The sequence below is a fragment of the Gorilla gorilla genome, chromosome 3, assembly GCF_029281585.2.
Source record: "Gorilla gorilla gorilla isolate KB3781 chromosome 3, NHGRI_mGorGor1-v2.1_pri, whole genome shotgun sequence".
Classification (NCBI taxonomy): domain Eukaryota; kingdom Metazoa; phylum Chordata; class Mammalia; order Primates; family Hominidae; genus Gorilla; species Gorilla gorilla.
The window spans coordinates 64,465,102-64,478,167 of NC_073227.2; the positions used below are offsets into that span (position 1 = coordinate 64,465,102).

General features: G+C 36.8%; 1 protein-coding gene across 48 annotated transcripts in view; it reads right to left on the reverse strand.

The window, feature by feature from the left end:
• The window catches only part of ADGRL3 (adhesion G protein-coupled receptor L3), an 860,164-nt gene that overhangs the window by 156,842 nt on the left and 690,256 nt on the right, over positions 1-13,066 (reverse strand). For all 48 annotated transcript variants that reach the window (XM_055385299.2, XM_031010265.3, XM_055385312.2 and 45 more), the window contains one exon: positions 788-973. In XM_055385299.2, coding sequence (XP_055241274.2) covers positions 788-973 — 186 coding nt within the window. The remainder of the gene's footprint in view (positions 1-787; positions 974-13,066) is intronic.

A 13,066-nucleotide genomic window follows, 5' to 3' on the forward strand; every position in this document is an offset into this window, starting at 1 on the left:
ATTCACCATGTGATATTTTGTTAAATAAATAAATTATATTATTTATAAATATATGAAATATATTTTATATGTTTATGTAACTAAATGCCTATTTCATTTATGTAAATATAAATGAAAATTCATAAAATGTATTTTCGCTGAAGTTAAAAAATAATTTCTTTTACTTACAAATTCAAATTTGCTGGAATATATTTAAGCTTTTAACATTTTAATGTTAGTGATACAAAATCTGAGTGATTTCAAAGTCAAAAGGAAGTAGAAATTAATTTCTTGCCTTATGAGATTTTTAAAAGTCTTATTAATTAGGGTAAATTATCTCAGTTTTTAAATCATCTATAATTGATGATAGAGATCCATCCATTCTTCCACAAGAAGATCTATAACATCTTCTTGTTATTATGTTCTAAAGTTTTACTTATTGACTAGACATTTGTTTTATTGTCAATTATCTTAACATAAAAGTTTGAAAGAAAAAAGAAATTGCATTTATCTACATTAACCCTGTCTGAATTTAGCATACCAGAATAACTGCCATGGAAAACAGAATTATAAATTCAAAATATATATATAGAGAGATTATCATTTATCATTTCTTTAGATTAAGAACCACGTAGTTCTATTATTATAATAACAAAGGAATTGAAAATAACTTGATTCTCTTTATAATGATCATATTCTGTAGAAGGAGAAAAATTAAGCAGTGAAGTCTTTTTGATTTTATTACAACTTTAAAGACATACACACACACACACACACACACACACACACACATAATTAGGGTCCTTACCTTGTTCAAACTCCGCGCAGCACTATCTTTTCCACCTGGGGTCAAGTTCCGAAGCTGTACATCTAGGAGGCCTACCAGCTGGTCCATGGCCCGGACAGAGTAGGTGATGTCCCCAGCATTCAAGTGATTTCTTGTCTGTTCAGCCAGCTCTCTAGCAATGTTGGCAGCTGTTTCACCAGATTTCAACTATAATTTTTAAATGGAATACAAAGGAAAGAGATCTCACATAAATACTTTTATGGCTTTCTTTCAACGATCATGTTTGCATGTAATTGTAATCATCGATTCAAGAAATAGTTGTTAAACTTCATCTTCATCGGAATACACTCCCCAATTTTTCCTGCGAATTCATCTTTTTCTTGAAAACTTGACTTTAAACTCATGTCTTCAGAAAGCTCCTCCTGAGGAAACTTACTTTGAAAAATCATGCTTACCTTAATTATCTATTTGGGTGGTTAAGTCTAAGGTTTGCCCTATTATTTTCTCTGTGAGTTTCTAAAGTGGACTTAGTTGCGTGTGTATTGTAAATCCCCAACCACATTGTAAGTTCTCAGAGGCAAGTACAAATTTTCCTTTGTGTCTGGTTTAGCACTTAGTTCACAGTGAATACTCATCAGCTACTAAGCTCTGTGAAAATTGACAGAAATAAAATCCGGGCTTTTCAAAGTGATTTTCATCTTCTTACTAACTGTATAAGGAATTTTGCTCCCAGTATGCTGGGTAGCAAACTATTGCTTAGTTTCAAGTATTTTTCTTCTCTGAAACTACATGCTGATTTTTTCAAGTACATTCTACAAGAATATGTCAAATGGTCAACACTCCAAAAATATTAAAACAGATAAAGACCTAATACCTCATCATCACTAGAACAAATTTGATAGCCATGGGTAATTCGAAGATAGGAATATATATTAATTGGTAAGAAAGTCATGAGAAACAAGAAAGAAGAAACAAGAATAAGTAAATAAGCGTAATTTCCCAAGTTATAATCTTCTTTGTTTTAAAATTAATAAACTAAAACAGGATTATAACACATTTACACTAATTAAATAAAAAGCGTACAAAGTAAAAATAATGAACATCTCTATTTCACCTTTCTATATTCTCACTTTCCAGAGACTTTTTTTTTTTTTTTTTTTTTGAGGCGTTGTTTTGCTCTTGTCGCCCAGGCTGGAGTGCAATGGCATGATCTTGGCTCACTGCAACCTCTGCCTACTGAGTTCAAGCCTCCCGAGTTCAAGCCTCCCGAGTAGCTGCCTCCTGTCCCAGCCTCCCAAGTAGCTGGGATTACAGGCGCCCGCCACCATGCTCAGCTAATTTTTGTATTTTTAGTAGAGATGGGGTTTCACTATGTTGGCCAGCCTGGTCTTGAACTCCTGACCTTAGGCAATCTACCTGTCTGGGTCTCCCAAAGTGATGGGATTATACGCATGAGCCACCACGCCCGGCCTTTTTCTTTTCTTTTATTTTCTTTTGTAAGACAGGGTCTCACTGTCACACAGGCTGAAGAAGTGCAGGGGCACAGTCATAGCTCATCACAGTTCACTGTAACCTTGAATTCCTGGGCTCAAGGCATCCTCCCAGCTCATCCTCCAATGTAGCTGGGACTACAGGTGTGCACCCACTATGCCTGGCTAATTTTTTTTTCAATTTTGTAGAGATGGGGCTCCTGGTCTTATGCTATCCTTCCACTTTGGCCTCCCAAAACACTGAGATTATAGTTGTTAGCCACCAGGAGTTTGTTAATCATTTGATATGTATCTTTCCAAACTTTAACCTGTCCTACTGTCAGAGGCCTTCCAACCACAGTAACTCCATTTTGAGTGAGGGCTAGGAAAATAAGGCTGGGACTTGCTGACCTGCATTCTCAGAAAGTTTGGCATTCCTAGCTTCTAGATATTTATGGTTAAGGGAACAAATTAGTAATGTTTGCTAAACAGACCCAGGCTTGGGAGATATCCCGATATCTAGAGAACAAAGGCATTTCTAATTTTGCTTTAAAGATAATAATACCAATTTTTGCAAAATATAGCAATTAAGAAAATTAACACTTTATCACAAACCCTTGGAGCACAGCACATCTCCCCAATGTCTCTTTTTATAATATATCATATATATATATCATGTGTGTATATATATATGTATATACATATATCATATATATATCATGTATATATCATATATATACATATACAAGCACTGGGCTGGGCACGGTGGCTCATGCCTGTAATCCCAGCACTTTGGGAGGCTGAGGCGGGTGGGTCACGAGGTCAGGAGTTCGAGGCCAGCTTGGCCAACATGGTGAAACCCTGTCTCTAGTGAAAATACAAACATTAGCTGGGCATGGTGGCGCATGCCTGTAGTCCCACCTACTTGGGAGACTGAGGTAGGAAAATTGCTTGAACCCAGGAGGTGGAGGTTGCCGTGAGCTGAGATCGCACCACTGCACTCCAGCCTGGGTGACAGAGCAAGAGTGTCTCAAAAACTAACTAACTAAATAAATAAATAGAAAAAATATATACAAGCATTTTACCTAGGGTGGATGCATTCCTCCTCTTACTTTTGGGAACATCCTATACTGTCTATGGAATAGCTATCCTTTCACCATTGTACTTTCTTAATCAACTTGCATTTGCTTTGCACTGCGGACTCACCCTAAATTCTTTCTTGGGCAAGATCCAAAAGCCCTCTCTTGGGGTCTGGATCTGAACCCCTTTCCTGTAACACCATTACTATTTAAATATATAACAGTGTCATTATGTACAAAATTATTTTCTTACCCTTTTTAAAGGCAGTCCAACACAGAACATGGGAACATAAAGAAAAAGCTATTCTCTTTGTAACCTGTTTGACTAATGGGTATTCAGAAAGCTCAAAGGGGCACAACTAAAACTCTTATTTAAATAGGTAGGTTATCGATTATCATGATCTACTTGGGATGCTTAGCATTTATATCAGGATTGAATGTTAAAGAAACAATAAATTAATTAAACTGATTAGAACACCTAAATTATTTACAGTCATATTCTCATGTATGTAGGAAAGCCTAACTCAAAAAGTAAAAAAAAAAAAAAGTTTAATATCATTAAGTGGTGTCAAGGGTTTGTTTCAATGAATATCACCTCCATAAACTACTATTGGTAGTGTATATTTGTATTGCTCCTATTAGAGTAAATTACCATTGTCTATTAAACTTTGACATGTGAAGACTGTGTAACTCAAAGTATCAACCACAAGAAATAATCCCACAGATATACAAAGAGAAATGTTCAAGGATATTGATTCCAGCTTGTTTATGATAAACAATAAAATGGATTATGACTATATAAAACTCTGCAGGCAGATTCATACCGTGGAATTTTTTTAAATTAATTTTTTAAATTAAGACAGTCAAATTTGGCAGTGTGGGGGTTGTATAGCAAGTACATTGACACTAATGTTAATAAATTTTGATAATCCACTACCATCTGATCAGCCCATACCATGAAATATTATCCAAGTGTAAAATTATGAAGGAGATCAATAATGTTAAGATTAGTCTTCAGGATATACTGTTGAGTTAAAATAAATGCAGATATGAGAGTTATTTACATATATATGCTAATAAATATTTGCATGCTATTGAGAAATACAAACACACTACATAAATAATTGTAAATATGCTACTTGTGAAAAAGATAATATATACAATATTTTTGTTTATTTATATATGTGAATTTCTATATATTTAAATATATAGAACAAAGCCTAAAAAGAGACTCAAAAGAGAAATCCTTACCTATAATGAAAAGAGAAATCCTTAATTATAATGTTAAAATTTTACATGAAAAATATGTTAAACAATTATTATATAATCAATATTTTCTAGAATTACTTTTTTTTTTTTTTTTTTTGAGACAGAGTCTTCCTCTGTCTCTGAGGCTGGAGTGCAGTGGCATGATCTCGACTCACTGCAACCTCTGTCTCCCCAGTTCAAGCGATTCTCATGCCTTGGTCTCCCGAGTAGCTGGGATTAAAGGTGCATGCCACCATGCCCAGCTAATTTTTGCATTTTCAGTAGAGATTAGGTTTTGCCATTTTGGCCAGGCTGGTCTCGAACTCCTGATCTCAAGCCATCTGCCCGCCTCGACCTCCCAAAGTGCTGAGATCATAGGCGTGAGCCACTGCACCTGGCCCAACTTTCGAGAAATTCTTAAAATAGAAAATATCAGGACTGAGTATAATAAATTTGTAAAATATGGTCAGGGTCTTTATACCTAAAATACCTGTAAGACTAAATGGAATACATTATAGGGTTCAAGGATATGTATGTAACAAACTCAGTGTAGATCAAAGTAGCATTTGTGGCCCACTGGTGGGTCATGAATGTACTTTTAAGTGTTCATAAAGTGATATAAATGTGATTAAAATTCATACATTTAAATTTCTGTACATAAATTAGGGCTACTTACTGATAATATAGTAAATCAAATAACATTCTAAAATTCAGTATTCATTAGTTAATTTAGTGAGATGTTGGTATACTGTAAGTATTCAAATTCAATATTCCATCAAGAAGTCTGGATATCTGATACAACTCATACTTTGCAAAACTCCCCCACTGGGCATAGGAATATCTAAGATAGCTGGAATTCCTATAATGTTCCAAAGGGACATTATTTTAATTAATGTGCCATTCATAGTATCCTGCAGGTTATAATTTTTCACCTATTACACTCTTATAATAATATGTTTGTAGAATTACTATTGTTTTATTTTGTTAATCATGGGTTCTTATGTAATTATTTTGTTGTTATTATTATTAAGTTTCCTTCTCCGTCTTTGTTACCACCTAATATTGTTTCTATAAGAAAAAAGTCAGAGTTTGATGGACCTCTGAGGTTTTATGATTCACTTAAATGTACCACGGTGACAAAAGTTTGAGATCTACTAAATTAGGTAATTCATTTTCTTCACTAATATATCTTCAAAATGAAGGATACAAGTATTGACTTTAATTACATCTATCGATGATCATTATGAATAGCAAAATTAGTCATCAAATAGAGAACAAAATGAAATAGTGGTACTGGTATTTTCATATTGTAATTCCATTTCTTTTTTTTCTGTGTAGTTATACAAACATAGTTTTCAATATTAATTATTGTATTATTGGAGTGGGAAACGAAAAGGTGGAAAAGAAGGCCTATGCAATTCTCTTATATAAAAATTTATTGATATCAAAGGGTAGGAAAAAAATTAAACATTATGTGCAGTAATGAAAAAGTTGAAAATGTAGATGACCAATAAGTCAAAATGTAATTATTCTCAATACAAAACATAATAAAGAAGGCCAGGCAAATGGCTCACACCTGTTATCCTAACACTTTGGGAGCCTGAGGTGGGCAGATCACTTGATCTCAGAAGTTCGAGACCAGCCTGGGCAACACAGCGAAACCCCATCTCTACAAAAAATAGCCAGGCAAATTCATCTGCCCATATATGTGTCAACAACAGTGCAGTTTTATAAACCAATAAGTAAAATAAGAAAATCTCTAATGAATTCCCTTAAAAATAGTAACGGTATTTTAGCATTCAAGATGTGTTTTTTTTTTTTAATGAACAATAAACTTAATCCTTCAAAAGAGCCTGGGAACTCAATGTTTAACAACAAAAATGTTGGAAGGAAAAAAACTGAAGTGAAATAGGTTATAAAAATATTTGTAGGCTGGGCATGGTGGCTCACACCTGTAATCCCAGCACTTCGGGAGGCCAGTGCAGGAGGGTCACTTGAGCTCAGGAGCTGGAGACCAGCCTGGGCAACATAGGGAAGCCCTATGTCTACAAAATTAAAGAAAAAAAAAAATTCTCAGGGCCCACAGTGGTCCCTGCTACTTGAGGGGTTGAGGTGGGAGAATTGTTTCATCCCGAGAGGTTGAGGTTATAGTGAGACATGGCCATGCCACAGCACTTCAGCCTGGGTGACAGAGTAAGACCTTGTCTTTAATGAATAAATCTTTAATGAATGAATAAATAAATAAATATGTTTATAGTAAAAATATAAAAAGTATCTCTTTAAAGCAAAATAAAAACTGCTATAACAAATTATTTTCTGACCCTCTATTCTTTTTTTTTTTTTGCTGTTTCCCAAGCTGGAGTGCACCAGCAGAATCACAGCTAACTGCAGCCTTGAACTCCTGGTCTCAAGCAGTCCTCCTGCTTCAGCTTCCCAAGTAGCTAGGGCTACAGGCCCTCTCTTCATCTTAAAGTGAATAAATCATAGCAAAAATTTTTCATTATTTCAATGATTCTTTGCACACTTGTTATTTCCTGAGGAAATAAAAGATGAATCTTATACAGCTCTTGCCCTCATGGGGTTGGGACAAGGTGCATAAAAGATCATATGAATTCAACAATTCAGCTGTTGTGACAGGAATGTGTATGACGTATTATGGGAATACAGAACAACTGGAAAGGTGAGGGAGGGCAAGAAGAAGTAACCACCAAGTGAAACCTTGAAAGGTAAGTTGAGGGATACAAGGTACAATGGAATACTAATGGGTGCTATTGAGGGGAAAGAATAAGCCAAGAATATGATACATAAAAAGTAAGGTCTAGAATAAACATGGTTTGAGTAGACATAGTACTAGGTACAACAAGAGGAAAAAACATTTTTTATACCTTCAGAATCCAATATTGCTACCTGCATATCCATGTGTTTGTGTCTAGCTATCTCCATCCGCTTATCTATCCATCTATTATTTCAATGATTGTTCATTCAGCCTACATATTCATTTGTTCTCTGATGAACATTTGAATCTCTATAGTCCTGTGCTAAGGTCAGTGTTGAATAAAATATTTTCTAATAAGAGGGAGCTTATATACTAGCCATGGAAAGAGTTATTAAAAATTTATCTGTACAAATATATAATTTTAATTTTGTTGAGAGCAATACAGAATCCCAGTGTGGTAGAGTAGACATTTTAACCTGGTGTATGTGATTAGGGAATAATTTAGGAAATGCTTCTCTGAGGAAGAATGTTTCATTTGAGATGGAATAGAAAGAAGAAATTAGATTGGGATGTGGGTAGGGGCCTCTGGGCAGAGGGAACAGCTTTTAGGAGGGAGGGGCATGGAGTCTTAGAGAAACTGCACAAAGGGCACCATATCTGGAGTATAGGCAGCTGGAGAGGTGAGCAAGGAGAAGATTAAGTAGTTCTGGTTTAGAAGTAATGATGAAGATTTGGGGAATTACATTAAGAATAATGGGAAGGTCCTGAAGAGCTTAAATAGGATCCGTGTAATTAGGTTTGTATTTGAAGTCAAATTCAGGGGAAAGGATTAGAGGGTTCAGGAGTGAATGAAAGGAGATCTGGGTGATGAGAAATTGCTATGGATTGGGGTAGTGGGCATGGAGAGGAGTGAAAAGCAGTGGCCTGGCCTGAGAGGAATTTACAGTTACACCTGACAGGACTAGTGTCTGAATGGGTGCGGGAGGGGAAGGAAAGGGAGTCACCAAAAGCCATTCTTGGGTTTCTGGTTTTCCTAACTCCACGGTGGTACCATTAACTGATTTCTCCCACAGCTGCTCCCAATTCAGTTTCATGGCCACATTTTCTGTCCAGCTGTAATGGCCCACATCCTCTCCAGTGGCACCCAAAGTGAATACCTTTCTGATCCCCCTGTTTACTTCTCTCACTCCAGTTATTGTAGACTATAATGATCTTATTTCCATATAAAAATATACATATACGTTGAATGTGCCTCAAGTTTTCTGTGCAAATAGGCAGGGCTGAAATACATTTATTCCACATCTCATAGCTTAAAGACCTCACTAACTTCTTTTACTAAATTCTACTAAAATTTTTCTCAGAAATAAGCACATACACACTGAGAAATGTTATGAGTTTTGTGAGGATTAGTAAATTAATGCCTATATTGATATGGTGGGATTATATCTAGGACTTGAATCAGGGAGGGAAAACCCAGTAGCTTTAGTTAAAAATAATAATTATGACAGAGACAGATAACATGTTAAGTTTTGATACAAGTCAAAACAATTTTTTAAAATTCAGCATTGAGATTTTATCATATCAACCACTAATCAAGGGCCAAAACAATTTATAAAGGAATTACACATAGCGTTGAAGTACATAGCTACCATTTCTTTGAAAGATCTGTCTATTTTACTATAAATCTGAGTCAGGTGGGTATATAAGCAATAAAATGCTTCTATCTTACAATTAAACATAAGTTAAATAAGTCTAAAATTTTGGAATTGCCACCAATCTCTGATAAAATAAAGAAGCAATTTATTTTCATTTCATACTAGATCTAAGGAAGATAAAATGGGGAATTTAAGATATAGGAGACAGGATTCAACCTAGTTTCTAGGGGAAATAACTGACTCGTTGTCAAACGTTGTAAAATGCTGTAAAATGTCAAATGATGTAAAATGGCAACATTATTTCTAGATTTTCACATCCTTCTTTAGAAAGTACAGGAATAACCTCGCAGTATCTGAAAATCTATCAGTAACTTGTATACAAACAGAAACAGAGACACTTTGGTTTGTTAGAAATAGGAAGAGACTATTCTCACCGTTACAATATAGACAATTCTTTTTCATGTAATAGTGGAATCATGTAACGGAGTAGGAAGCTGACTTCCCTTTGCATGTAAATAATAAAGAAGCTATACAGAACTATACTACCACCAAAGTTGAAGTGAAAAAAGACGGGTGAAATTATAAACCACAATGCATTCTTTAAAAGCATGCAAAATAGTCTCCTTTTTGAAAAACTGAGTGCAAGCTGGAGATCAAGCTGAGGCAAGAGACTATGATTTTACAGCAGTCATTAAGATAGGTGAGAAACGGGATATTTTGCCTCATATGTTTCAGGAGGCACGGCTCTGAGTCAACTTGTTGGCTTTCAATAAAAACTGGAAACTTTTTTAAGAACATTAATTTGGAGACATATATCTATCTTCCAATGTATGTAGATATGTATATAGATATGTATCTATTTATGTATCTATCTGTTCATTTATCCTTCTCCCTACTTTTCCATCCATTCATCCATCCATCCACCTACATCCATCAAGACTTCCATCCACCCACCTTCTGGTCTTCCTTTTCCTCTCCCTTTCCCTCTCTTTTTTCTCTATCTCATTGCTGGAGTAAAGGTCCCCTTTTGTACAACTTATGCTTTTCTCCTTTCTCTTCTGCACAAATTATGTTTTTTATTAAATCTCATCTTTATGAATGTATTCCAGCTAGTTTATTCACAACAAATTCCTTTGTGATATTCTAACTTTAAAAGCTTACATCTTCTCTAGTGAAAAGTAATCCACTCTTTAGTGTCACACAGAATTTAATCTCTAACTTTACCAGTACATAAGGGACTCAAATTCATTTTTGAGTTGAAACCATCAAGATTCTTTACCTGTTTTCTTCCACTTGGCCTGATTGCTGGGGGAAAAAAAACATAATTCATGTTTTCAAGAAAATGTAAATGTAAAATTTCTTTTTTGAACTAAAGTCAGCAACTTGGTTCATTTAGTTGAGTATAATTGCTACCTATGCAATTTATAATGGTAGTGACATACAGTAAGCACATACTGATAATAAAATTAATGATCTACTCCATTTTACAGATGGGGAAACCAATCCAGAGGTTAATGATATGTCCACCATAACTCAACTATCAAGATCCTCAAGTCAGTGCTCTTTCCTTCAATGTCCTCAGGAGTTCTCCAGGGACACTGTAAAGATGAGAAGGAGGTTGCATGGTCTGAATGTTTGTGTCCTTCCAAAATTCACATGTTAACACTGAATCCTCAATGTGATAGTGTTAAGAGGTGGGGCCGCTGGGAAGGGATTAGATCATGAGGACAGAGCCCTAATGACTGGGATTAGTACCCTTATAAATGAGGCCCCAGAGAGCTGTCCCTTCCACCATGTGAGGATTCAGTGAGAAGGTGCTGCTGATGAACCAGAAAGCAGGCCCTCATCAGACAAAGCATTTGCCAGCACCGTGATCTTGGACTTTCCAGCCTCCAGAACCATGGTAAATACACTTCTGTTGTTTATAAGCTACCTAGTCTATGGTTTGTTTGTTTGTTTGTTTGTTTTAACCATAAACCATATCAGTCCAAGTGGACTAAGAAAGAAGTGGTTCACCCTTCAGGGTACATTAATTCACAAAATCCCTGAGAAGAAGAAAACTACTATTTCAAATATATCCTTTTTTTTTTGCATGTGTATATTGTGTTTTTTTTTCACCTGTTTCCATTGGGGGTAAAAAGTGTTCCTTTGCTTTCCAAGTTTGAAATTCACAAAACTATACTGGCAGCAGGGGGAGGGTAGCAGGAAGAATGAAACATTGAAGATATCTATTTGACTTCAATTTTTCAACATGGCAGATGGCAGAAAAAAATGAGTTGCAGAAATGGAAAGAGGTAGGAGATCAGAGCAGAAGGGTGTGAGAAAAAGGAAATCAAAGAGGGAGGAGAGGGGAGGTGAAGGGCAAAGGAAAGAGAAGGAGATGGTGATATAGCAATTAAAAAGAAATTATTTAGGCAGATAGTGAGGGTAAGAAAGTCCTCAGTAAGGTTTTCCTGTTAATGAAAAGCAGCCCCCAAATCATTTCTTTTCTAACAAAGAGCAGCCTGTAAAATGGAGCTGCAGAGGTAGAAAGGCAAGCTAGAAGCTTGCACAGGTGAATGGTGGCAGCTGTGCCAACAGGAGAAGGCTACCTGGGAGTAGGCATGTTCAAAATGGCAGCTCCTTCCCTTTCCCAGCCATGTGTACAGTAAGGATCAGGCAACATGGCCTGCCAAGTGGAAAGCCTATTTGCATAATAAGATTAGGGTGGTGGGGCATGGTGGCTCACTCCTGTAATCCTAGCACTTTGGGAGGCTATGACAGGCAGATTGCCTGAGCTCAGGAGTTTGAGACCAGCCTGGGCAACATGGTGAAACCTCATCTCTACTAAAATACAAAAAATTGGCCAAGTGTTGCAGTGTGCGCCTGTAGTCCCAGCTTCAGGAAGCTGAGGCAAGAGAATTGCTTGAACCTGGGAGTCGGAGGTTGCAGTGAGCCAAGATTGTGCCAGTGCACTCCAGCCTAGGTGACAGAGCGAGACTTCATCTCAAAAAAAAAAAAAAAAAAAAAAAAAAAGATTAGGGTGAGATTTCTAGCCTTCCAGTCTTCCCGGCAGGCTGTGTAAACATCACACCTGGTCCAGCCAATCTTGGGCCTTACATAAATCAGACACCATCTCCTCAAGCCTGCCTATAAAATCTGGTGCACTACCACTCTGGGCCAGAATTCCCATTCTAGAGCCCCTCTCTCTCTCTCACAAGAGAGAGAGTTGTTCTCCTTTCTCTTCTTTTGCCTGTTAAACCTCTGCTCCTAAACTTACTCCTTGTGTGTGTCTGTGTCCTTAATCTTCTTGGCTCTAGATGATGAGCCATGGGTATTTACCTTAGACAACAATGCTGATTCAATGGGAAAAAGAAGAAGGGTGAGAGAACGGAGTGGAGAAAAGCCAAGGACTATGTTGGGTACCTTCCATTTGCTAGTTCAGGGCTACTCTCTACCCTCCTCCATCCTGCCTTCTGCCCTACATGGTGGACTTACATGATAGTCACTAAGTGTGTCCTTCTTTGGCTTCTGGTTGGGTTTGGCCAGTGGGGTCGCTTGACGGGTAAATGGAGGGTGGAGGGTAAGTGAGGTCAGGGTATTCATTCTCCTGGATTCCTTTCTGAAAGGCCACCTGGGGCTAAGCTGTGTCCCTTGCCTTAAGATCATCTTTCTTCCCAAGGACAAATTGCTCCTTATTTTTGGTCACTCCTTTGATCTGGTACCCTACAGACCTGGGGTTGGGAACAGCTCCTTCCCTGCTACAAGCTCTGGGTTTCTGCTCAATCTCTTGCAGTTTGCCTTTACTGCCCCAATACCATTGTAAACAAAACCTCCTCAAGTGTTCCATCTGTGTGGACTCTGGTACTACACAGGTATTACAATGAGAGGAAGGAGATGAGAAAAGGGATGAATTCTATGAAAGACAGCTGGGGAGGAGGGCGATAAAATATAGACAAATAATCCTACGAACACTACAACAGATTCTTGAAGTTTTCAATACTAATATTTAAAAGTGTTAGAGTTTTGTGGTAAAGAAACCTGCTCAACCATCATTTATAGTCAATGAGTAGCATAAATATTTGGAGGCATAAGGGACACAACCAAGTAAAAGAGTAGGCAGAGTGCAGAGGGACAGCATAGGTAACTGAATG